The sequence below is a fragment of the Schistocerca gregaria genome, chromosome 10 (assembly GCF_023897955.1).
Source record: "Schistocerca gregaria isolate iqSchGreg1 chromosome 10, iqSchGreg1.2, whole genome shotgun sequence".
Lineage (NCBI taxonomy): Eukaryota > Metazoa > Arthropoda > Insecta > Orthoptera > Acrididae > Schistocerca > Schistocerca gregaria.
In genome coordinates, this window is record NC_064929.1 from 219,066,188 (window position 1) to 219,091,594 (window position 25,407).

A 25,407-nucleotide genomic window follows, 5' to 3' on the forward strand; every position below is an offset into this window, starting at 1 on the left:
GTGTTCCTGTAGCTTTTAGTGGTTAATAAAAAGGAAAAAGAAAAGAAATGGTTGAAAATGTGGGAAGAAATGGTGAATAAAAAAGGGGTTTTTAAAATCGTTAATGACCGTGAAGAAGGGAAAGAATGAAATGCAAATCGGACTTCGTGATTTGGAAAGGCTATTGCTGGGGTGGTCCTTGTGGCGTTTCTGAGCAAAAGTCAAACCAATTTCCACTACAAAAATTATTTGAAAAAAGACAGAGAATAAGAAATGTAACTAACAGGGGGAAATGGCGTAGATAAGAGTTCATCCTTTACCAGGTTAACATGTCTTCTTTCGTGCGGCGTCCAGGTCTTCAAAATCTCCTACTTCCTTTCTGCGTGAAAAGTCTGCTCCGAAATCTTGCAATCGTCCAGGAATCACTATTTTATACAAATTGAAATCATCTTGATACTGAATGCAATTTAATTCACTTTGCTACTTCCATCCTCCAAATTTCATAACAACTTCCACAATATGTCTACACATTAAATCAGATTAAGACTAGCTAATAAGTATTTTACGTCTGCATTAAGCTTCCACTCTCGAGAGACAATAAATGGATAGAAAACAAAAAAAGTTACAATTTTAATATTTTCTCTGCGGTTGAGCGCTCGTACCGCTGCGACGGTATAATTTATATCTGAGGGAACAAGAGTAGCGCGGCGAAATTAAAAGTCCCGCTACAAGCTGTGGGAATCACTGGTTGAAAACGAGTTTAACACCAATGGGTACAGTACTGCTAAATATTCAAAATGATTATTAACTTATGACTGAGGCGTATTAATAACACTGAAGTGAGACTGTGTATCCTAGGCATTTGTGCACACGTATACAATACTATGAGTACTTCGAAAGCTGTAGTTAATATTGCCCTCATAAACTAATTTGGTTTTTTAATTCTTCTGGGTCTTCAGTGTGCAATATGTGTTGTAGATACGGCCTTAGACAAAAAATTGGCCGCTGAGTCGTTCACAATACAGTCGTGCTCCCCTCAGGATCCTACGTCCGGCAATATGCTCGAACTGGCAACATCTTAGATTGCGGCACTTCCCGGGGGTAGTCTTGACTGCGGTCTGAGTAGATCACTCTCGACTACGACCGTAGGTAAAATGTGAGACTAGCTAATACGAATTCTGGCCACCGAAATCACACGTCGACAAAACTTTTATCGCTCCTTTGCTCTCGGTGCTGAACCTATGAGTGTAATTCGGGCAAATCTACAATATATTTCACTTTCTGTCACATTGATAATAATAGTAGGGTTCAACAATATTTCTTGGCCGACCACCTGCCTCTGAACACTGCACGCGTCTGAGTTCTCCGGGACCCGTTTGCTGCCTACCGGCAGGGGCTGAGGCGCTGCACTGCCTCGCCTTCTTCCGACAATGTCTGCTCCACTCCTCACTCTCGACGGAGTAAAATGCTTTAATGTCGTCGAGTGGTAACCCATAAAATCTGTCTACGATTGTGTTTCACACTCGATAGCAACGGAGGTACAAAACCGTTTTTATTTGATGAGTATTTTATTACACTAGTATGCAATACATCAATACGGCACAGAATTAATTTCATTGTTTCTGATCCAGTGCGCTATAATTAAAGCATCACATCCTGTTCTTTATCCTTTCACAGGAGATTCTTCAATAGGCATATACTCTATTTACAGCTATTTTCATCGGGATACGTAATGCAAAAATATACCTTTTAAGTGTGTAATTATTGATAGTCTATTCGTGAGCTTGCTCACTTTCAGTGGGGTGAAACCTATCACAGAAGCAAGCAAAATACAAATATTTCTTGCAGCACGCGCAACACACAAACGAAATCTCGCTGCTCTGCCGTGTTCTCCAATATATTGCTCGGAAAACATATCTGATTCATGTTGCTAAATACAGCTCTATCAGATATCGATTTGGATGCGTACCAAGTGTAGAAGAATATATCTTGAAATACACAGAAAGGCACATAGAAGTATTCGACTGAAACATAGCGAAGACCGAGATTGTAACCGGTGTCGACAGCATCGTCGTCTACCACCTTGACAACTCCAACTGTGACAGTGCTCAGCCAGTTACTTACGTTTACTGGTATCAGAGCTACAGCACGAAAACACAAAAATGTTAATAACCCAAAGATCATTAACTTTGGAACCCATAGTAAAGCAAAGCAGTCATTAGTTGGAACATTGGTTTGAACACAGCAGTGCTTTAATAGGCACCATCCTGTCGGAGGTAGTATGCCACTGCTTTCCTGTGACCTTTGAAGTGACTTACCTAGCCATTTAATAGGGGAACCTACAGTTTAGTTAGTTAGTTACGTGTTCCATTGATCAATAGCACGGAAAACTGCAATGATCTGGAACATGTCAAATCCACAAGAAAAAAGTTTTTTTTAAAAAAATATGTTATAGTGTTCTACCTAAATATTTCTATTATCTATCCCATTCCCTTAAATGGCACAAAATGCATATGTTATACCTGCATATTTATTTATCCATATTCAAGAATTCATCTATGGTATAGAAGGAGTTGTCAAGGAAGTATGATTTCAATTTGGTTTTCAAACTATTACTGACGTCTGTCAGACATTTTATCTCATCTGGTAATTATCACCCCTTTCTGTGCCAAAGATAGGTTAAGTAAACGATAGTGTAGGTCTTTCTTTTTCCTGGTATTGCAATCATGAATGCCGCTGTTGATTTTAAACTGGTCCATGTTGTTGAGAAAAAATTTCATTACCGAGTAAATAAACTGTCAAGCAGTTGTAAGAATTCCTAAGCTTTTAAACAGATGCCTACAAGATGTGCGACTATGAACACCACACATTATTCTAACTACTTTCTTTTGAGCAGTGAATACCTTTTGCCTAAGTGTTGAGTTACCCCAGATTAATATCCCGTATGACTTGAGAGAGTGGAAGTATGCAAAGTATGTTAGCTTACTAATTTCTACATCATCAGAATTGTCAATTATTCTGATTGCAAAAGTTGCTGAACCTAGTCGCTTTAGGTGATCTAAAGTATGAGTTTTCCAATTAAGATTCTCATCTATATGTACACCCAAAAACTTGGTATGCTCTACCGTGGCTACTGACTTCTTTTGATGTGTTATGTTTATTGAAGGAATTATACTTTTTGCAGCAGAAAATTGCATGTACTGTGTTTTTTCAAAGTTCAGAGCACGCCCATTCACAGAAAACCAATTAATAACTTTTTGAAAGACCCTATTTGTATCATTTTCTATCAGACTTTCTTTTACTATGCTTGTATCATCAGCAACCAGTGTCAGTTCAGCATCTTGTTTCAAATAAGAAGCGAGGTCATTCACATATATCAAGAACAGGAGGGGACTCATGACTGAACCTCGTGGAACACCTAATGTAATTTCACCCCAGTTAGATGAAGTGGCAAACTCCTTTGAATCACTTGAAGCATTTAAAGACTTTTTGCTTCCTGTTCTGCAGATATGACTTAAACCACTCAAATGCTGTTCCATTTATACCATAGAATTGTAATTTCTCTAACATAATGTCATGGTTCACACAATAAAATGCTTTGGATAAGTCACAGAATATTCCTACTGGTGACATTTTACTATTTAAAGACTCTATTATGTGGATAGTGAAATTGTATATTGCTGTCTCAGTGGAACAGCATTTCTGAAATCTGAAATGTGATTTACTAAGTATCCCATTACTGTTGAGATGGCTAACCACTCTTGAGTACATTACTTTATCAAAGATTTTTGAAAATGCTGTAAGCAAGGATACTGGCTGGTAATTATTGACATCTGTGGTTTCCTCTGAGAGGCCTGACAATGGTATATATAAACCTGTCTGGAAAAATACCCTGAGTCAGTGATGCATTACAAATGTTACTCAAAACATCAGCTGTAACTGCTCCACATTGTTTTAATAACTTGTTAGAGATGTCATCTACTCCAACAGAACCTTTATTTTTCTAATATTTTATAATTTTCCTTATTTCACAAGAGGTTGTTCGATGAAACTTAATCTGACTAAAATGTTTCAAATTTGACTCTTCCAGTTACTTTTCCTGTCTCCTTTCTAACAACATTCCATATTGATTTGATTTTGTTGCTGGAGTTGTTAATTTCTTCTCTAGCATACATATTTCTTGATTTCCTTACAACTTTTCTATGTATGTTACAATAATTTTTATAGTGAAAAACTACTTCTGGATTTTTACTAGTTCTTGCTGTCTCATACGGTTTTCTTTTTCTTTCTGAAGACACTTTAATACCTGTAGTAATCCAAGGTTTCTTTGAAAAGTTTGTGGTGTTACATTTAGTAATTTTCTTTGGGACACAATTTATCATTGGCATTTGGCTCATTATATACATCTTCCCAGTTAACATTTCTTAAACTTTCTGGGAAGTGATCTATAGATACCGGGTTGAACACCCTCATACTTTTTCTTAATGTTTCCTGAAGTGTACACCCTGTTAGGTTTTGTTAAGTTAATCACTTGTGCATCATGGTCAGATAATCCATTTACCACAGGAAAAGCATGTGTTTTTTCTACATCCTCTTGCTGTACAAATACATTATCTATTGGAGTACTACTGTCCTGAGCTATACATGTAGGGAAATTGATCACTGATTCAAAGTTATATGTTGTTAACACCACTTCTAGTTCACTTTTCCTATCAGAATTGCTTAGAAAGTTAACATTGAAATCACCACAGATTAATAACTTCTTCTTTTTGTCTGACAGACAGCATAATAGGGAGTTAAACTTTTTTATGAATAGCTCCCAATCTCCTACTGGAGACCTGTACACTGTTGTTAATATCAACACAACATTATCTAGCTGAAGTTCACATGCACAAACCTCAAAGTGCTGATCAACACAAAATTTGCTTACTTCAACAGTTCTGTATTTATAACCTTGTTTTATGCAAATGGCAACTCCTCCTTTATCCATACTAGATCTGCAAGGGTAGGATGCTGAATTATACCCATTTACACTGACATTTTCCATCCCCACAGTTACATGTTGCGCAGACAGACAAAGTATATCAATCTCATTCTTATTTTTGAGATCATCCAAACACACTACCAGCTCATCTACTTTATTTTTTATTCCCCAGATATTTTGGCGAAGTAAGTTGATACCACCCTTAGCTTTATCCCTATTTGCTGTGCACGAAGTTTCTTTTCTTCTATTTTCCTTGGTCGTTGCTTTCAGACCACAGTGCAACTCGGCATTTTTCACATCAACAAACACAACGCGCAGATGAATAGTAAATTTGCTGTATCCCAGAACACAGGAAATGGCACTGATACCTGTATTCATAAAGTGCACGAATACCACCTTCATCAAACTCACTGAGCTGTGACATGTCGCCTTGACAAAAGTAAGAACCGACTCACAAGGCAACAGGAAACGAAGTGAAGCACACGACGCAGAGCACTCGCGTGAGCACCGAAGTCAAATTCATTCCCGATTTCAAGCTTTCGATACTGTGACACACAAATTAGATTCACGATTTCACTGGAACATATACAGCAATATCATTAAATCAATGCTGTTGCAGACGATCCAGTTATAACAGATAGATAGGTTCAGTTTATGGGTATATCTGCCAAAATCACTAGTCTGAAATACGCAACTGTTGATTTTACCACATACGTCCTAAAAAACAAGAGCTCGAACCATGTTAGAACTATCTTTAAAGAGCTGTGTCAGATGACAATTTATATCAGTTTAACAAAATTCAGTTTAAACAGCAATATGTTTTAGTCATAACTATTACTTCGAACAAATGAACATGTACGGAAGACTAAAGTAAACTGTGGCGTTCAGTGTATTTGAGGTATTGCATACATTGCTGTATGTCACTTAGAACGCTCGTTGCGGAGAGCAGGGGGAAACAGTCTCCACAAACTTCCAATTTGTAAATAAATCTCACAAGGAGAGGGTCTGACACGTGTGCGACCAATTTTGAAGAAATATTGCACGGACATTCTAGCTTTCTGCAAGACACTCCCTAGCTTTTGAAAAAAATCGAGGCCAAAGTTGAGGACGGACAATCATATTTTCAGTGCCATACACTGAAACAGCATATACAAATAAAACGCTTTTTACTGCGTTGTTACGATTTCAACCATTATTTGGTGGCAAAGTGGTAAAGAGCATGACTACGAATAAAAAGGTCTCGGGTTCGATCCCTGGTCAGTCCCACAATTTTTATCTGCCATTTTACATTCTTTTCCCCTCGGGTTGTGTTCGTTGATGTGAAAAATGGCAAATTGCACTGTGGTCCAAAAGCAACGTTAAACTATAGGTTCCCCTATTAACTGGCTAGGTAAGTCACTTCAAAGGTCAGAGGAAAGCAATGGCATACTACCTCCGACAGGACGGTGCCTATTAAAGCACTGTTGTGTTCAAACCAATGTTCCAACTAATGACTGCTTTGCTTTACTATGGGTTCCAAAGTTAATGATCTTTGGGTTATTAACATTTTTGTGTTTTCGTGCTGTAGCTCTGATACCAGTAAACGTAAGTAACTGGCTGAGCACTGTCACAGTTGGAGTTGTCAAGGTGGTAGACGACGATGCTGTCGACACCGGTTACAATCTCGGTCTTCGCTATGTTTCAGTCGAATACTTCTATGTGCCTTTCTGTGTATTTCAAGATATATTCTTCTACACTTGGTGCGCATCCAAATCGATATCTGATAGAGCTGTATTTAGCAACATGAATCAGATATGTTTTCCGAGCAATATATTGGAGAACATGGCAGAGCAGCGAGATTTCGTTTGTGTGTTGCGCGTGCTGCAAGAAATATTTGTATTTTGCTTGCTTCTATGATAGGTTTCACCCCACTGAAAGTGAGCAAGCTCACGAATAGACTATCAATAATTACACACTTAAAAGGTATATTTTTGCATTACGTATCCCGATGAAAATAGCTGTAAATAGAGTATATGCCTATTGAAGAATCTCCTGTGAAAGGATAAAGAACAGGATGTGATGCTTTAATTATAGCGCACTGGATCAGAAACAATGAAATTAATTCTGTGCCGTATTGATGTATTGCATACTAGTGTAATAAAATACTCATCAAATAAAAACGGTTTTGTACCTCCGTTGCTATCGAGTGTGAAACACAATCGTAGACAGATTTTATGGGTTACCACTCGACGACATTAAAGCATTTTACTCCGTCGAGAGTGAGGAGTGGAGCAGACATTGTCGGAAGAAGGCGAGGCAGTGCAGCGCCTCAGCCCCTGCCGGTAGGCAGCAAACGGGTCCCGGAGAACTCAGACGCGTGCAGTGTTCAGAGGCAGGTGGTCGGCCAAGAAATATTGTTGAACCCTACTGTTATTATCAATGTGACAGAAAGTGAAATATATTGTAGATTTGCCCGAATTACACTCATAGGTTCAGCACCGAGAGCAAAGGAGCGATAAAAGTTTTGTCGACGTGTGATTTCGGTGGCCAGAATTCGTATTAGCTAGTCTCACATTTTACCTACGGTCGTAGTCGAGAGTGATCTACTCAGACCGCAGTCAAGACTACCCCCGGGAAGTGCCGCAATCTAAGATGTTGCCAGTTCGAGCATATTGCCGGACGTAGGATCCTGAGGGGAGCACGACTGTATTGTGAACGACTCAGCGGCCAATTTTTTGTCTAAGGCCGTATCTACAACACATATTGCACACTGAAGACCCAGAAGAATTAAAAAACCAAATTAGTTTATGAGGGCAATATTAACTACAGCTTTCGAAGTACTCATAGTATTGTATACGTGTGCACAAATGCCTAGGATACACAGTCTCACTTCAGTGTTATTAATACGCCTCAGTCATAAGTTAATAATCATTTTGAATATTTAGCAGTACTGTACCCATTGGTGTTAAACTCGTTTTCAACCAGTGATTCCCACAGCTTGTAGCGGGACTTTTAATTTCGCCGCGCTACTCTTGTTCCCTCAGATATAAATTATACCGTCGCAGCGGTACGAGCGCTCAACCGCAGAGAAAATACTAAAATTGTAACTTTTTTTGTTTTCTATCCATTTATTGTCTCTCGAGAGTGGAAGCTTAATGCAGACGTAAAATACTTATTAGCTAGTCTTAATCTGATTTAATGTGTAGACATATTGTGGAAGTTGTTATGAAATTTGGAGGATGGAAGTAGCAAAGTGAATTAAATTGCATTCAGTATCAAGATGATTTCAATTTGTATAAAATAGTGATTCCTGGACGATTGCAAGATTTCGGAGCAGACTTTTCACGCAGAAAGGAAGTAGGAGATTTTGAAGACCTGGACGCCGCACGAAAGAAGACATGTTAACCTGGTAAAGGATGAACTCTTATCTACGCCATTTCCCCCTGTTAGTTACATTTCTTATTCTCTGTCTTTTTTCAAATAATTTTTGTAGTGGAAATTGGTTTGACTTTTGCTCAGAAACGCCACAAGGACCACCCCAGCAATAGCCTTTCCAAATCACGAAGTCCGATTTGCATTTCATTCTTTCCCTTCTTCACGGTCATTAACGATTTTAAAAACCCCTTTTTTATTCACCATTTCTTCCCACATTTTCAACCATTTCTTTTCTTTTTCCTTTTTATTAACCACTAAAAGCTACAGGAACACTACTTGTGATACCTCTTAGACAAAATACCTACACAGTGCTGTCAGATGAAAAGATCAACCTGACACAAGCTGTGGGAAGTTTGTTTTACAACCTTCGTACCTGGATAAAGAGCTTTCCCTATTTGAGATATCTGTGAACGTTGCTGCATAAGACGATTTAAGAAGAAACTAAATTCCTTCAGCTACAACGATGTTTCAAGAAATCATCTTAATGGCACTAAATCGTGGTTTGTGAATCGTTTACCGGCCGTAATTTTATTTAAACGATTCCAAAATCAGGTAAAACGAACAGTGAGGTTGTCAGCATAAGCACATTACTGTTGTCAGTATGATGTTGCACTGCCCAGGGCCTGTAATGATAAAGGGCCCGTTTAGGTTCAAAATGGTTCAAATGGCCCAGATCACTATGGGACTTAACATCTGAGGTCATCAGTCCCCTAGAACTTAGAACTACTTAAACCTAATTAACTTAAGGACATCACACACATCCACGCCCGAGGCAGGATTCGAACGTGCGACCGTAGCGGTTGCGCGTTACCAGACTGAAGCGCTTAGAACTGCTCGGCCCCCGTTTGGGTCAGGTATTTTGTATACAGAAGTGGAAGAGAGAGCACCACTACATTCTACAATCCGTATGCATTGCATACACACAGAAATTACTGTTGCAGTACTTAGGGAGTCCAATGAGTGAATTGCGTATTTTCCGGTGAGAAAGAGCACTGGCAAACAGTCTTCGCTACATTAGGTTACTTAAACTGGTGTCACTGTGAGCTAGAATTTGTGGTCAGCGACTAAGAGTAAAACTGGGAAATACTATCCTACATTATAAGAGCAAATATTAAATTTGAACTAATATTGCAAAAATTTTGAACTTGGATAGCTTAGAATGAAAATCTTTCTGTTTATTGCAAAGGAAAACAATTGATTTTCTAAAACATTCTCTGTCATACACAAATTGATACAGGTCACGTCGACCAAATCATATGGAAGAACTGAGAGCGACTTATATCGGAAGGCAGTAAGATCCCTTGGCTTTTGGTTTGGCAGTATTCGATAGAAGTTTTTCTAGGCGCAAGTAAATGAAGAATGGCAGCACATTTTTGTTATCGAGTAACGTCTTCATCAGTTACTTTAGTTTTAATGTAACGTACGAGTAATTGCTGATGTTTGATATTAACATGAAAAGAATTCCGTAGACAGGGAAAGAACTACTCTTGGGCAACTATTTCTATAATGACCAAAAGGCATTAAATGATCTTCAAGCACGTGCGTTCCAGCAGCGGTATGAAGAAAATGACAGTAATAATGGTGGTGAAAATTTCAGAATGGCTTCACATCGAGGCTATGATGCCTAGAAGAGTCTTTACACCCTGCTGGCATGAGAATAGCATAATCTCCGTGTCAGAAGCTTGCTTCTACTTAACCCTTTAATAGACCTGCATTTTCTCCACCGTGGCTAGTTTTGTAAGCTAAGCACATCATCCGTTACAGCATGCTCCTGGGACTCGGAAATGTGGCCACAAGGGTCTAGTTGAAACATTTACTTTTAAGAGGCACAAACAGATTTAATTTACCTCTGGTAACCTCAAGAGAAAGACTTTATAATCCAGAACCCGCATTAAACATCATGTTCCTTCATTACGAACTGGGCAGAGCTGGTTTATATTGGGAAATGACATAGGCGGAAGTCATAGTAAACAGAAATACTGTCGCCAGTAAACTTACTTACATTAGAAAGTTTTATTTTATTTGATGCACCAAAAGCCACTTAAAGGAACAGGTCTCTTATTTTACTTGTACTTGATTGAACTAGAGACCTTGCAAAATTTGGTGCTGGACTGATTCAAATTTGTATCTCCTCTTTAGAGGATCTGAATCTCTCGGAACAGTATAGTTCAATCATTTTGCTCCTTTTCCCAGGACTGCAATCTTCTCAAGGTCTCCTCCAAAGGTAAGTATGTGGGTCCAAATCCTGATCCAGTACAAAAATATTCATAATTTCAGTTCAAGCCCTATCACGTGCACACCGGCCTGCTAGTGAAAATTAACGTGAACTTTTAATGTCTCTTCATGTGTTGCCAACAGTCGCAATAGGTGTCGTTATATCTGGTCAAATAGGCACACATCTTACTGTTGGTGAGTAAGCAATCGATACTTAAGCTATATTCATGGATGATAAAGGACGGTAGGTGTGCGGTTCGAATGAAAGATTTCTTTACATACCATAATTCAATTTCTTTACATCAATGTTTTGCTGTCAACATCTCGTTCTTTTTTACATTTCTCTCTCTCTCCCCCCCCCCCCCCCTCGCTCTCTCTCTCTCTCTCTCTCTCTCTCTCTCTCTCACTCTCACACACACACACACACACACACACACACACACACACAACTTTTTTTTTCATTTTTTTTTTTTTTTAATTTGCTTGTTGTGCTCGAATATCGGCCAGGCACGAAAACGTCCGTGAATGAGTTTCTTAGTTTTGAGTACACTTACGAAAGAAATATAAAAGCAACTATGAGAGTTACTGATTTATGATGCTTAGTTTGCAGTCAGTTCTGAGTATTATTAGTAACTACGCTCCACCGCCTAAACCTAGTTACAGAATCAGACGCATTACATATTCCACGCCGTGGCAGTCGCGTCTTTGAGACGCCAGCTGTGGTCACTTCCCAGCCCGCTGTAGGAACACACCTTTTCGTCTTCTTCCTGCCGGCACTGTAACTGAGATTTGGCAACAAGGCAAAGTTTTCAGCCCAGTAAAGTCGCTGCACATGGAAATCGCAACTAACCTCGTCCTCCAAAAAGCGGTTTATGAGATCTAGCCACTATTGGCCTCGTAAGAAGAAGCCAAGACACACACCTCTTCGCTAGCTATGCGGTAACCTGCTGACGTGTGAAAAAGCATCTGTTTTGGTTTGCTGTTCCAGTCTCGCTGATTGTAATGTTTTTATACCTTCTGCGAAAGAGCTACAAGGAGTCAGTATCAAACATCGATAACAAAATCGCAAGAAAATACTTTCGGCTCATAGTGCAATGGTGAAAAACTTACAATGCCGCAACAGGTAACGCCTCTTTCCACTGCCGACAAGCAAATTTTGGGTTTCTAGGAATTCACAACTTTATTTATGAAATGCCACATTTGCATACCTCTTGAGTACCACACTGCATACCAATTAAACACAGACCCAATCGAAAGCTAAGTGAGTAGTATTTTACTAATTCATGCCGATAAAGGCACGCTTGTATACAGATACTCAGTTTTATTAAAACAGACTTTTGTCATTAGCTTATTGTGGGTAGTTTAATTTCATTTCTTATAATACAGTGCACAATCTTCGTAAGGTTTCATTTAGTGTTGTTAAAACAATAGTAAACATGAGAGAGAAGTTAATCATCAACGAAATATGCGAATTCTCTGATGTTATCTATAACAGTCTGACAATGCACATGCAGTTTATTGTTCTGAGTCAAAGCTGTCAAACAAGGTTTGAAGAAGAATATACTGCTACTACCATACATACGACAGCTAATGTAGAAAATACTTTTCTGACGTATTTTGGCATGGTGTGCTCTCCCCATAAAAAATACAAAAGTTTCGAGATGCATGTGCTGCCTAGTCGCCTATTAAACTTGAAAAGAACAAAATGTCACAGAAGTTAGCATTTTTTCCACATGCAACTATTATGGGTTGAGAAGTGAAGGGAATTATGTCCAAAGTTCCATTAGATAGATAACTTCAGCAGACAGCAGAATTGTGTTTTAAAATTGTAGCAGTGAATGAACTCGCGACGTCTTATCTACAGTGCGCGACGCTTACCGTTCTGCTTCTAGCTGACACGTAGCTACAGAAGCTCCAGAAGTCACCAACAATTCCTCCAGTAGTTCCGCATTCCAAAGTGCTTTGAGATACCGCATACGGCCGAATCTAGACATCTGAGAGACAGACAGTTACAGCATTTATTTTGCACTGCACGATGTTTTCAACAAACAGATAGCGCAATAGAGTAGCTCAAGTGGAAAGGAACACTTCCTATTTAAATTTCTGCATCCTACACTGTTGGCAGTTCTGTGTATGTGGCAGTTACGTGATTTTTATTTCGGCAATTACTAAACAGAGTCGAATGTAAAGACTGGGTAGCCGAAGCAGCTAGTTCATGGCGATACGGTCAACTAAGTAAATGAATGTACTGAACATGCTGCAAACCACTACAGGGAGCCTGTGTGTCAGAATTCTCATCCAGTGTGGCGCAACGGTGTTATATGAGTCACAGAGAAGAGGATTTGGTGGTCTGTTTGATTCAAGATAGGTTCATATACTTATGGTCTGGGTTCAAGTCCAACTGCTGCCGGTGGTTTTTGATAGGGAGAGAGAAATTCTGTTCTCTTCTGGCTACGGCAAGTGAAGAAGGTGTAATGGCGTTGAGGTCTGAAATTCACATTAAACATGATATTCCTTCTCTACCTAGACATCACGTTGAACCACAATAAAGTCAGGAGTGGCGACATGTAGAAACTCTAGCACCAGTATCTTGCACTAGTTATTTATTTCTAGTGACAAAACAAACGCCATGTAGGGACACAGGACACTTATTCCATCTTTTATTTGAACTTCTGCATGTCGATAAAAGTGGTTCTGAACTGGGAATGCAACTCAGACCGCCCTTAACGTGGAATTTGAACCCTTCATGACAGTACAGCTTGACTACAATTTGTTGTTTGTTCAAAACTGCAGATTCCTCAACATCTCCACATATTGCGCGTGAATGGGTTTGAATCCTGGCCCAGCACTTAAGTTTTCATTATGTATTATCAAGCTCTAGCATGAGAACACTTATCTGCTGGTTGATAATAATAATTTTGATTTTTAGCGTATTTTCATTCGTTGTCAACACTAACGATATCTGACATTTTTGACTCCCAATGAGATACAGAACTATTTGCGAGATCACTGCAAGTTCAACGATGTAGTCCGAGCTGCTGGTGGAGAAAAATTCGGAAATTCGGCAGCTGACGTCTCTTTGTGTGTAGTCAACAACGGTATGTATGGGGTTCGATTCCCAGTCAAAATCCGATATGTCACAGTTGATTGTGCTTCGATAACAATACGATTAGGTTCTGGGTTCGAATCCCCGTCCAACACATAGCTTTACCTCACAGCATTTCAAGTTATTTACTTGTGAAGAAGCAATATTTAACATCTCTCGTAGTTCGTTAACAGTTGCTGGGTAGGAATTGGCGTCCGTTTAACATGTTTACGTTACGTAATTTGCTCTTTCCCACTTTACTTCGCTGCGGATGGACCATCCCCTTACAGTGGGCATTCCTGCTCGTGGTGGGGTCGTGCTGCTTCTACGAGATGATGTTTCTCATCGTCCTATCCCCTTGCACACCCACCTGCAAGCAGATTCTGCCCAAGTTTTCCTTCCTGAATTTACCTTTTCCCTCTGCACCATTTATATCACTTCGTCTTCTGCTGTCACTAGGGCGGACCTGATGCAGCTTGTTGCTCAGCTTCCTCCACCCTTTCTGCTCCTCGGTGACACCAATGCCCAGGCCTGTCGCCTGCCCGAGAGGTTCTCTTTTGGCGGATGATCTTAATCATCTTGTGTGCCTTAACACCCGCGAAGCCACGTTTCACTCTGATTCCGTGCACTTAGACCTCTCGATCTGCTCTGCCCAGCTCGCTCGACGTCTCGAGTGGTGTGCTCTTTCCTATACTTACGCAAATGACCACCTCTCTTGTGTAACTCGCCCCACCACAGCAGCCCACTCATTGGAAATTTTCTCTTGCTGACTGGAGGCTATGTAATTTGAACTTGATATTTTCTAATTGATACTCTCTAAAATTGAGGTATATCACTCTCTGTATGCCTAGTCAGGAATGACTGTTAGCTTCCGTCAGTCGCAAAATCTTTGCTTAGTCTGCATGATCTGGGTTTGAATCCATATGCGGTTCATCGTGTCATTTGAAATTCATACATAGTCTCAACTAGCTGCTCATGAATAACTGAACTTTATTGTCACTTTGTGTTAAATAATAAGTACAGTATGTTACTTTGAAGAGGAAATCATGAATATGACGAACTTACTATGTGCATTACCTATCTGACATAATAACGAGAGTGGTAACATTTGGGTTGGATTGTTTAGGGGAAGACACCAAACAGCGAGGTCATCGGTGTCATCGGATTAGGGAAGGATGGGGAAGGAAGTCGGCTGTGCCCTTTCAAAGGAACCATCCCGGCATTTACCTGGAGCGATTTAGGGAAATCATGGAAAACCTAAATCAGGATGGCAGGAAGCGGGATTGAACCGTTGTCCTCCGGAATGCGAGTTCAGTGTGCTAACCACTGCGCCACCTCGCTCGGTGGTGGTAACATTTCACGTATGTCATTTATTGTAATAATTTCACTGTCTCATATTTTGAAAATGGTTACATCAGTTGGTATTGTGCTGCCTCCGCTCCACAGTGTACACTCGATGTGTTCGAACATTTCCCACTGTATAAAGTAAAGCCTCAGCTACAATTAGAATGTCTACTCTTTGCAGATGACTTAGCACTACTTGGAAAAGGTATCACTGACACATGAAAGCAACTTTAAATATTGCTGGAAAAAGCAGGGAAAATAGTAATAATAATTTTGTGACCGATATGAAAATAACGAGCTCAAAATTGGCAATGAGGAAGATTTCCGTGTTAAGGAATTTAGATACTTAGGTGACTGGATCACTGAAAATTGTAATTCAATAGAGGCCACATAATCGAAACTTTCAGAAAATAAAAAGAGCATTCCAATTAACAAATAATGTTTTCCTGGAAAGAGACTGAGTCACAAGCACTTAGCGCATCAGGGACTCTTACTATCCAACACTAAAATTATAAAAACAATGAGACGTAAAAGAACATAACATTATGAGAAAAAACGTATGAGATGGAATGCATCACCCAAAACTCTATGCAGAAATTTAAAGGCAGATTCCTAAAATCACACTTACACTGCGCATGTGAAGATTCCAACTCACAGGCCGTGCATAAGGAATGGGTCAACCCACCAGATTCACATATTCTTGGAATATAATATTACTAGGTCCAACTGGCACCAACAAACACAACAAAGATCTTGAGGAATTATAATCATCAAATTTACAGGATCAAGGTGCAATCAGGAAGTTCCCACAGACACAGAGTTTTGAGGAAGTGGAAAGAAGTACCAAATGACATGCACAGATGGAGCAACAGATACACGCCCACAAGTTGTACGTGAGGGAACACCGAGCTGAGAGGAAGGTGACAAGTGTCAATTTCATGCAGAGCTGAAAGACCTGTTCATTACACGACAAAAAGCAACTGAAGTTTCTTTTTACACCTACTAGAACAAAGAGAAAAATCACATAAACTGTAAGCAAACAAATCACAGTAACACTAATTTTTATTTTAGTAATCAAACTACGGAAAATCCACGATGGAACAATGACAATATTATGAAAAGGATAGATTGCTACTCACCGTGTAATGGAGATGTCGAATTGCAGACAGGCACAAAAAAGAGACTGCTAAACAAGTAAGCTTTCTGCCCAACAGCCTTCCTGTGAACTAGACAACACACACGCAGACATTCACACAAACACAAATCAGAGACAATGGTCACACGTGCGCGAGTTGTGTCTGCACGAGTGTGTGTGTGTGTGTGTGTGTGTGTGTGTGTGTGTGTGTGTGTGTGTGTGTGTGTGTGTGCTCATTCACAAGGTCTTTTGGTCGAAAGCTTACTTGTTTAGCAGTCTTATTTTGTGCCTGTCTGGGATTTGTCTCCACTTTATTTTAGAAATGGAATATTTAGATGTTACAGCACCGAGAGAAGATATCACGTGGGGGCTGACCTTTAATGTCCAGGTCCTCTGCATCCTTGTCCCACCTCCTGACAACAACTTCAGACGCCTTGAAGTCGTACATAAAGCCAGACCGTGGTGCCGTATCACCCAGCTGGTCAGTTGCACTGCAAGCACAAAATACTGGGTCGGTGTATTTCGCATAAATTTAATAAATGCAACAGACAGATGTAACAGAGATTTTAGTCATCAATAATAGTGTCTTTTTCACTATTTACGACAGTCCGTCACAGTGGGACTTTTCAATTCTGCGACTAGAAATCGCGCAGTTTCGAGGCGAAGAACTCATAGAGCTACAGAAAAGAGACTCCTGCAACATTTTTCGATAGAGAAGGGAAAAGGCAACAATCTGAAGGCACAAGGTCAGGTGAATAAGGTGGATGTGGATGTGAAATGACTTCCCAGCCGAACGAATGGAAAGTGTGCTTCGTCAATGTAGCAGAATGCAAGCAGGCATTATCGTGGACTAGAACCGCTTCACACAGTCTCCCCGGTCACCGTTCCTGGATTGTGTCTGCAAGACCTCTCAGTTCTCGACAATAAATGTCGGCAGTGACGGTAACATCTCGGGGGAAGTAATTCGCAGTACACCAAACCGTCACTGTTCCACGAGATACGTAACTTGCACACAAGTCTTTGTAAGGTGAGTTGCCACTCTGCTAAACCTCGACCATTCCTTTCTTTTCCTTATGTTAGCATAAAAACACAATTTCTTGTTACCGGGGACTATACCAGATAGGAATGGTCAGTGCTGTTCACGAGCCAACTGGTGAGCTGCACATATAGCCAGCCGCTGATTTTTGTGATTTTGGCTCAGTACGTGTAGTACCCGTACACCTGAATTTTGAATCTTTCCCAGTGGATGCAAATGTCACACGGCAGTGGTACGCTCACAGCTCATCACACGTGCTAGTTCTCGAGTACACCGATGTGAATCGCCGTGGATTAACGCGACTGAGTGATCTCCGTCAAACCTCGAAGGTCTTCTCGAATGTGGAGTGTCACTAGTGTCAGAACGATCCTGCTCAAAGGGAACAAAACTATTTTCTCAGTGTTTTCTCCCCAATGACATTATCCCCATACATGGTGCAAATGCTTCTGGCTGAATCTGATGCTGTCACCCCTCTACTGACCTCACACTGAACAATACGTTAGAAATGATCCAATTTCTCTGCTCGGCACTCTATTTTCTGGCGTAATAAATACTGACATGCAAAACAAAAACAATACAATCTTATGCTCCAATCTAATATATTACTGTCAGTAAGCCATTCTGACAGTGACGTAAGAAAGCAAAATTCCATAAAATAATTTTTAATGATTTACTTTATCAGCTGGATCCTTGTGCCAATGAAATAAGGTAACAGAACATGTAATGACATACACAGAAATAACTCAACGGGAAAAAAAGGTAAAACAATAAATGTTGAACAATTAAATTACAAAATAATAATAATAATAATAATAATAATAATAATAAATAGAATATGCGACAGAATATTTGAACATGACAACCAAGAAATTTCTTGATAGTGCAAGTGGCTGCACTGAACAACAATAACCAATTCAAAGGAAGTTTCTGGATTTCCATAAACCCCCCTCCCCCCCCCCCCCCCAAAAAAAAAGAGGAGGATGGAGGTGGTTACAGTTTCTGGATCACTACCACCCTGAATGATTGAAAAATTACTGGTAAACTGAAAGTTACATTGGAAATAGTTATTTATGTGACCCTTAAGAGGCCTAAATCAAGTACACAATAATACTGACAATAAACAAACACAATATCAAAATTTTCTAAAGTGTGAAGGTCAAGGAGATGGGAAGTCATTGGGGAAAGTTTTTTGGTAAATAACCATTTAAGTGTAGATTTGGAATGACTTGTGGAAAAGCACATAAAATCCAATGTAGTTAATCCTACTTTTCCGTTTCTTTCAGTAAGTTACTAATACTGTAACACACACTAGCAGACATAAAGTTTATTACAACTGACTGTGTACTGATGAAAATGTTAAGTAGGAACACACACATCTACATCTATACTCTGCAAACCATTGTGAAGTGGTACCATTCAGGGTTTCTTCCAGTTCCGTCCACATACGGAGTGCGCAAAGAATAAATATTTGAACGCCTGTATATCTGCCGTAATAATTCTAATCTTGTTCTAGTGAACCTTTTGTGAGCAATATGTGGAGGTTTTAGTATATTCTGAGAGTCATTATTTAAAGCCAATTCTTGAAACTTTGTTAACAGACTTTCTCGGGATAGTTTACATCTATCTTCAAGAGTCTTCACGTTTAGTTCCTGTTTCACTCTCCCGCAGATCAAAGAAACCTCTGACAATTGATGGCACACTTCTCTGCATACGTGCAATATTTCCCACAAGCCCTATTTGTTACACACTCGACCAATTTTCTAGAACAGGTCACACGAGCGATTTGTAAGCAATATCCTTTGTAGACCGACTGCACTCCCCAGTATTCTACCCATTAAGTCTACTACCTGTGTTACCCACAACTGAGCCTGCTTCATTTCATATCCCTACAAAGTGCTACACCCAGCTATTTGTAGGAGTCGGTCAATTCCAACTGTGACCTATTGATATTATAGTCACAGCATACTAGGTTTTTACATTCTGTGAAGTGCACAATTTTACATTTCTGAATGTATAAAGCACGATGGCAGTCTATGCACCACTTTAAAATATTACAAGGATCTGAATGAATTCTCATCCAGTTTCTTTCAGACAGTACTTCATTATATATAACCGCATCATCTGCAAGCAGTCTGAGGTTACTATTAATACTGTCTGCGAGGTTATTATTATACAAAACGTACAGCAAGAATCCCGATGCACTTTCGAAGTTACTTCTACATCTGACGATGACTTTCCATCCGAAATAACACACTGCGAAAGTCATCGATCCAGCCACAAATGCCACTTTCTACCTATATGATCAAACTCCTGACAATAATAGCACTGACTCAAATGCTTTTTGGAAATCAAGAAATACTGCATCTGACTGACTGTCTTCATCTAAAGCTTTTAGTATGTCGTGTGAGAGAAGTGCAAATTGGGTTTCACATAATATGTTTGATGTTTTGAGAAACGATGTGGGTTGGCATGAAGGTGGTCATTCTGTTCGAGATACCTCATCGTGTTTGAACTCAGAGTATATTCTAAGATTCTACAACCAATCTGTGTCAAGGATACTGGACAGTAGTTTTCTGGATCACATCTACTACCCTCCTTGCACATGGGTGTGACCTATGATTTCTTCCAACTACTGAGCACAGTTTTTTGTTCAAGGGATTTATAACAGATTATAGTCAGAAGATGGGCTAACTCAGCAGGAAACACAGTGTAGAATCTTATATGAATTCCATTGGGCCCTGGAACTTTGTTCAGTTTTAACACTTTCAGTTGTTTCCCAACATTGTTGACAGTAATAGGCACAATCCGTATCACTTCTGGCAGGGGGGTTACCTTCGTAGTCTTGAAATGAAATGATCGTACTGCATTGTTAGCCAGGAGACCCCATGTGGGGTGTTCGGCCGCTGAATTGCAAGTCCTTTCTAGCTTATGCCACTTCGGCGACTTGCGAGTCATTGATGGTAAAATGATGATGAAAGACACACAACACCCAGTCATCTCGAGGCAGAGAAAATCCCTGACCCCACCGGGAATTGAACCCGGGAGCCTGCGCGCGGGGAAGCGAGAACGCTACCGCAAGACCACGAGCTGCAGACTAGAAAGTTATTGAATTTAGCATATATTAAAATTCAGGAGTAAGTAAAAAACACATTTTTTTGTTTCCTCCAAAAAAATTCCTGCTCCGAGATACAGGCCTGCAAACATGCTGCTGCGAACACCATTTTGAAGATGCGAATATCAGAAAAAATTTTAAATTGCTGTATCTCTATAACAGATCTAGACATTTTGTTAGAGTTTGTTTTATTTTAAAGATAATTGCTTTATGATTACAATGGTATCCTCTGTTTGAACATGTCTGCCAAAGTTCTTTTACTGTCACCTTTTGAATTTTTTTCATAATTTGCAGATTTTTCCTCCCAAAAATGCCAGTCCACTTTAAATGCAAACAATTTTGGTTAGGCTTTACCGCGACTGTTACTGACATTAAATGAAACCTATTTATTTATCTCCACAACGCGTTTCGAAGATTTAAACCTCCATCATCAGGTGGATATACGTTTATTAGTACTACATATGTCTGTGTGTTGTGTTACAATTTTTTGGAGGAACATGTGGCACTGTCTAGTGGGAGAAACAAAATAATTCTGACAAAGATCAGAATGTATATCTAACAGTAGAAATAAAATAATTAAAATAGAGTTCCTACAATGGTCACAGGTTCCTTTCACTGTCGTAACACGTCACATGTATACTATCGTATTTTGTAAACAAATATGGCGTCAGGAAACTATTAGGTGCAAGGCTCATAAAGCAGAAGAGAAACATTACCACAAAGTACAAAGAGTATACATCATAACAACATTATTACAGGATAAATTCTAAAGAATTTTACAGAATATATTTAAAGAATTTTGGAGATCTTTGTTTTGAGATGTTGAACACATGTGTTGTAATAAATATTTCAGGTGGTATATAAATCCGATTTTGTCCAGTTAATATAGCTTGAACTTTATACTCGTTTATACAATAAGGTAACATGTTGCAACTTTTAAGTGCGATAATTGTGTTGCCTACAGAGGTAAAATTATACACAGATAACAATTTTGGTTGTGATGCACAGACAGAAATGAAAGGCTCGATGCAGAGCGAGAGGAAGAGAACAAGAAAGTGAGAGAGAGAGAGAGAGAGAGAGAGAGAGAGAGAGAGAGAGAGAGAGAGAGAGGGGGTGGAGGAGCGATTGGATGAGAGCAAACTTTCAAAGCAGGGGTTCTTAGGAGTACATCTGTTACATGTAATAACTGACTAAAGGCTGAGGTAATACATTTGTTAATGCTTCAAATATACAGATGGATGCACAGTTTGTGCCAGTAGTTGATGTACGTATAGTTTTAAGCTGACAGAGGGTACAACCTGTTGGTGTGATGATATATTTGTAAATGGGATTAATCCCTTGAACATTTGGGGGATGTCATGGTAACATAACTAAATATTTATGGTAATCATTAAGGTAGGTAGGTGTGTGTGTGTGTGGGGGGGGGGGGGGCAAAATAATCAAGACCTACAAAAAAACAGTTGGAAGAAAGGAGAAAACTACAAGAATGACAGAAGGAGAACAAACACTAAAATTGACAAAATCAGACACGAAAACAACAGGGAGACGCAAGAAACAGGATAAAAGAGATTAAAAACAAGAAAGCAGATTACCACGGCTGGCTGAGCATGAGAATAAAAAAGGAGAAGCCAGCCACTCTGCAACACATTAAAACCTCCACCCTAAAAGCACTAGGGTCGAGTACACAGAGAGACAAAGGACATGTGCTAAAACTTAGATCAAATGATAAAACCCACCCACACGAATAAAACTTAAAACTAAAATTAGCCGATGAGGCAATTAGCGGCAACAAGTCCAGTAACCGAAGATTTCGTTGCAGGGCAGTCAAAGTGGGACAGTGCACCAGAATATGGGCCACTGTCAACTGGGCACCACACCAACACTGCGGCGGGTCTCCAAGCGTGGCCAATGCAGAGCCAGCAGAGGACAACTGATTTCCTGCAAGAGGCCCGCATGGAAGACTTCCACACATTTGTAGTCTCCTTAATGACACGCAGTTTGTTGTGCATACGGTTATGCCATTCAGTCTCCCATAGCCAAAACACGCTACAGCGTAAGTCAGAATGCAGGTCAGGTTCAGAGATGCCCATCTCCAGAAGTGGTTTCCGCGTAACCTGTTAAGATAGCCTGTCAGAAAGTTCGTTGCCTAGGATGCCGACGTGACATGGGGTCCACATGAACACCACTGAACGACGGGACCAGTCCAGGGTATATATGGACTCCTGAATGGACGCTATCAAATGATGGCGAAGGTAGCACTGGTCGATACCTTATAGGCTGCTCAAGGAATCAGGGGACAGAAGAAACGACTTCCCAGGGCATGAACAGATGTGCTCAAGAGCAAGAGATATAGCCACCAGCTCTGCAGTGAAAATACTGCAGCCAGCAGGCAATGAATACCGTTCAAAATGTCCTCCACAGACATACGTGAAGCTGACATGACCAACAGCCATCGGGCAGTCAGTGTAAACAGTTCACTGCCTCGGTACATATCGAGAATCGAGAGGAAGTGACAGCGGAGAGCCGAGTCCTTTGGGCCACCTGAAAGGTCCAGGTGAAGCCGCGGCCTAGGTGTGCACCGTGGAGGTGGACACGAATGGACCTCGAGTACAGGTGGTAAAGGCAAGGGCTCCAGTTGAGACAGCAGGGACCAGACACGAACCGCATTCGTGAGCCCTGACCGTGGGTGGGAAAAGGTGACGGTAATTCGGACGCGCAGGAGAACTACGAACATATGCAACGTAAGTGGCAAGCAGTTGTGCACACCTGAGCTGCAGGGGAGGGACTCCAGCCTCCGCTAGGATGCCGGTCATCGGACTCATCCTTAAAGGTACCACCCCAAGTCGAAAGCCACAGTCGTGCATTGGGTCGAGTAAATGCAGCGGAAGGTGCCACCGAACTGTAAACCAGACTCCCATAGTCGAAGTGGGATTGAAAAAGCGCTCTGTAGAGCTGCAGCAGTGTAAAACGATTGCACCCCAGTTGGTGCTCAGGCAGCGGAGGGCATTATTGTGCTGCCAGCTCATCCGCTTAAGCTGACGAAGGTGAGGAAGCAAGTCAATCGGGCATCAAAAACCAGTCCTAAAAATCGATATGTCTCCACTACAGTGAGGGGAATGTAAGTAAAGTAAAGTTCTGGTTCCAGACAAACGGTATGACGCCGACACAAGTGCGTAAACAGGACTTTGCAGCCAAAAACTGGAAGCTGTGGGCTAGAGCCCACGACTGCGTCTTGTGGATGGCTCCCTGGAGGCGCCGCTCAGCAACACCAGTACTGGTGCTACAGTACGAAATGCGGAAGTCGTCTGCACACAGAGAGGGTGAGACAGACAGCCCTACAGCTGCAACTTGACCGTTAGTGGCCACTAAAAACAGAGATACACTCAATACAGAGCCCTGCAGGACCCCATTCTCCTGGATATGGGGGGAACTATGGGAGGCACCAGCTTGAATACGGAAAGTACGAAGTGACGGGAAATTCTGGACAAAAAGCGGGAATAGGCCTCGGAGACCCCACTCGTATAATGTGGCAAGGAGATCATGTCACAAGGTGGTATCATACACTTTTCGTAAATCAGAAAAGACGGCAACAAGGTGTTGGCATCTGGAAAACGCTGTGCGAGGAACAAAAGATTGTTAGCGGTAGAGCGAATGGCGGAAACTGCCCTGGCACGGAGCCAGTAGGCCACGTGACCCCAGGACCCAACCCAATCGCCAACACACCATACGTTCCAGCTGCTTACAGAAAAACTCGGTGAGGCTGATGGGCCAATAGCTATCCACATTAATATTGTTTTTGCCGGGTTTGAGCACTGGTATGATGGTGCTCTCCCACTAGAGCCATCACACCAGATCCGGTTGAAGACCACGAAGTCACTTATCGTCAGACAAGAGATGTTTAATCATCTGACTGTATATCGGATCTGGCAAAGGAGTTGTGACGGGGCAATGTGCAAGGGCACTGAGGAGCTCCCACTCTGTAAATGGGGCATTATGGGATTCACTGTGGCATGTAGTGAACAAAATCACTTTCCCTTCGAGCTGCTGTTTCAGAGTGCGAAAGGCTAGGGGGTAGTTTTCCAATGCAGAGGCTCGAGCATAGTGCTCAGCAATCGTTTTTGTGTCGGTAGAGAGTACGCCGTCGATGTTAATGTCAGCGACACCTGTCGCATTCCGGCACCCAAAAAGACATCTGATCTTCGTCCAGACTTGGGAAGGTGACATATGGCACCCAATGGTCCAAATGGACCTCTCTCAACACTCCCGTTTCTTTCGTTTTATAAGCAGGCGAATGGGGACACGGATCTGCTCGAAGTCTATCAGGTGCTCTAGCAAAGGGTGCCACTTATGTCGCTGTAGAGCTCCTCGATGCTATTTAATTGCCTCGGCGACTTCCAGTGAGAGCCGGGGGACTGTCTTTCACTGGGGCACCCTAGAGAACGAGGGATCGAGTTTTCCACTCTAGCGACCTGCTCAATACAACATTGGTGGCACCGTGTGGGGGAGATTCAATGGTGACAGCAGAGGTGAAGGCCACCGAGTCTGCCTTGTTTAAAGCCCATATGGGTAGGCGTCTGTGGTCACGACGACTGGGAAGCGACAAAAAATGGGGAAGTGGTCACTACCATACAGGGTGTTGTGCTCTACAGTGGATAGATGGGAGAAGTCATGGGCTGCAAATTGATAAATCAATGGCCGAGTAACTACCGTGAGACACACTGAAAAATGTGGCGGCCCCAGTATTTAAGAGGCTGAGGCTGAGTTACTACAGTAAATTTTCGACAGCTCTGCCATGGCCAGTAAGCGTGGTGCTACCCCACAAGGTGTTATGGACGTTAAAATCTCCCCAAAATTGGAAAAGTTTAGGGAGTCGATCAATCAGTGCAGCCAATACGTTTAGGGGTACCGAACTTTCTGGTGGGAGATATAAAGTGCAGTTATTCCGTGCATTGTCCGTATCCTGACAGCCACAGCTTCAAGAGGAGTTTGAAGGGCACAGGTTCACTACAAACCAAGTTCACGACATAAACTGAAACTCCACCTGACACACTATTGTATTCGCTACAGTTCTTGTCATATCTCCTGCAGTCGTGAAGGGCAATGG

At 41.1% G+C, this 25,407-nt stretch overlaps 1 protein-coding gene across 2 annotated transcripts in view; it reads right to left on the reverse strand.

The window, feature by feature from the left end:
- LOC126293512 (protein AAR2 homolog) overlaps positions 1–25,407 on the reverse strand; it is a 126,796-nt gene that overhangs the window by 55,740 nt on the left and 45,649 nt on the right. For both annotated transcript variants that reach the window (XM_049986763.1, XM_049986762.1), the window contains exon 2: positions 16,531–16,646. In XM_049986763.1, the coding sequence (XP_049842720.1) occupies positions 16,531–16,646 (116 nt within the window). The remainder of the gene's footprint in view (positions 1–16,530; positions 16,647–25,407) is intronic.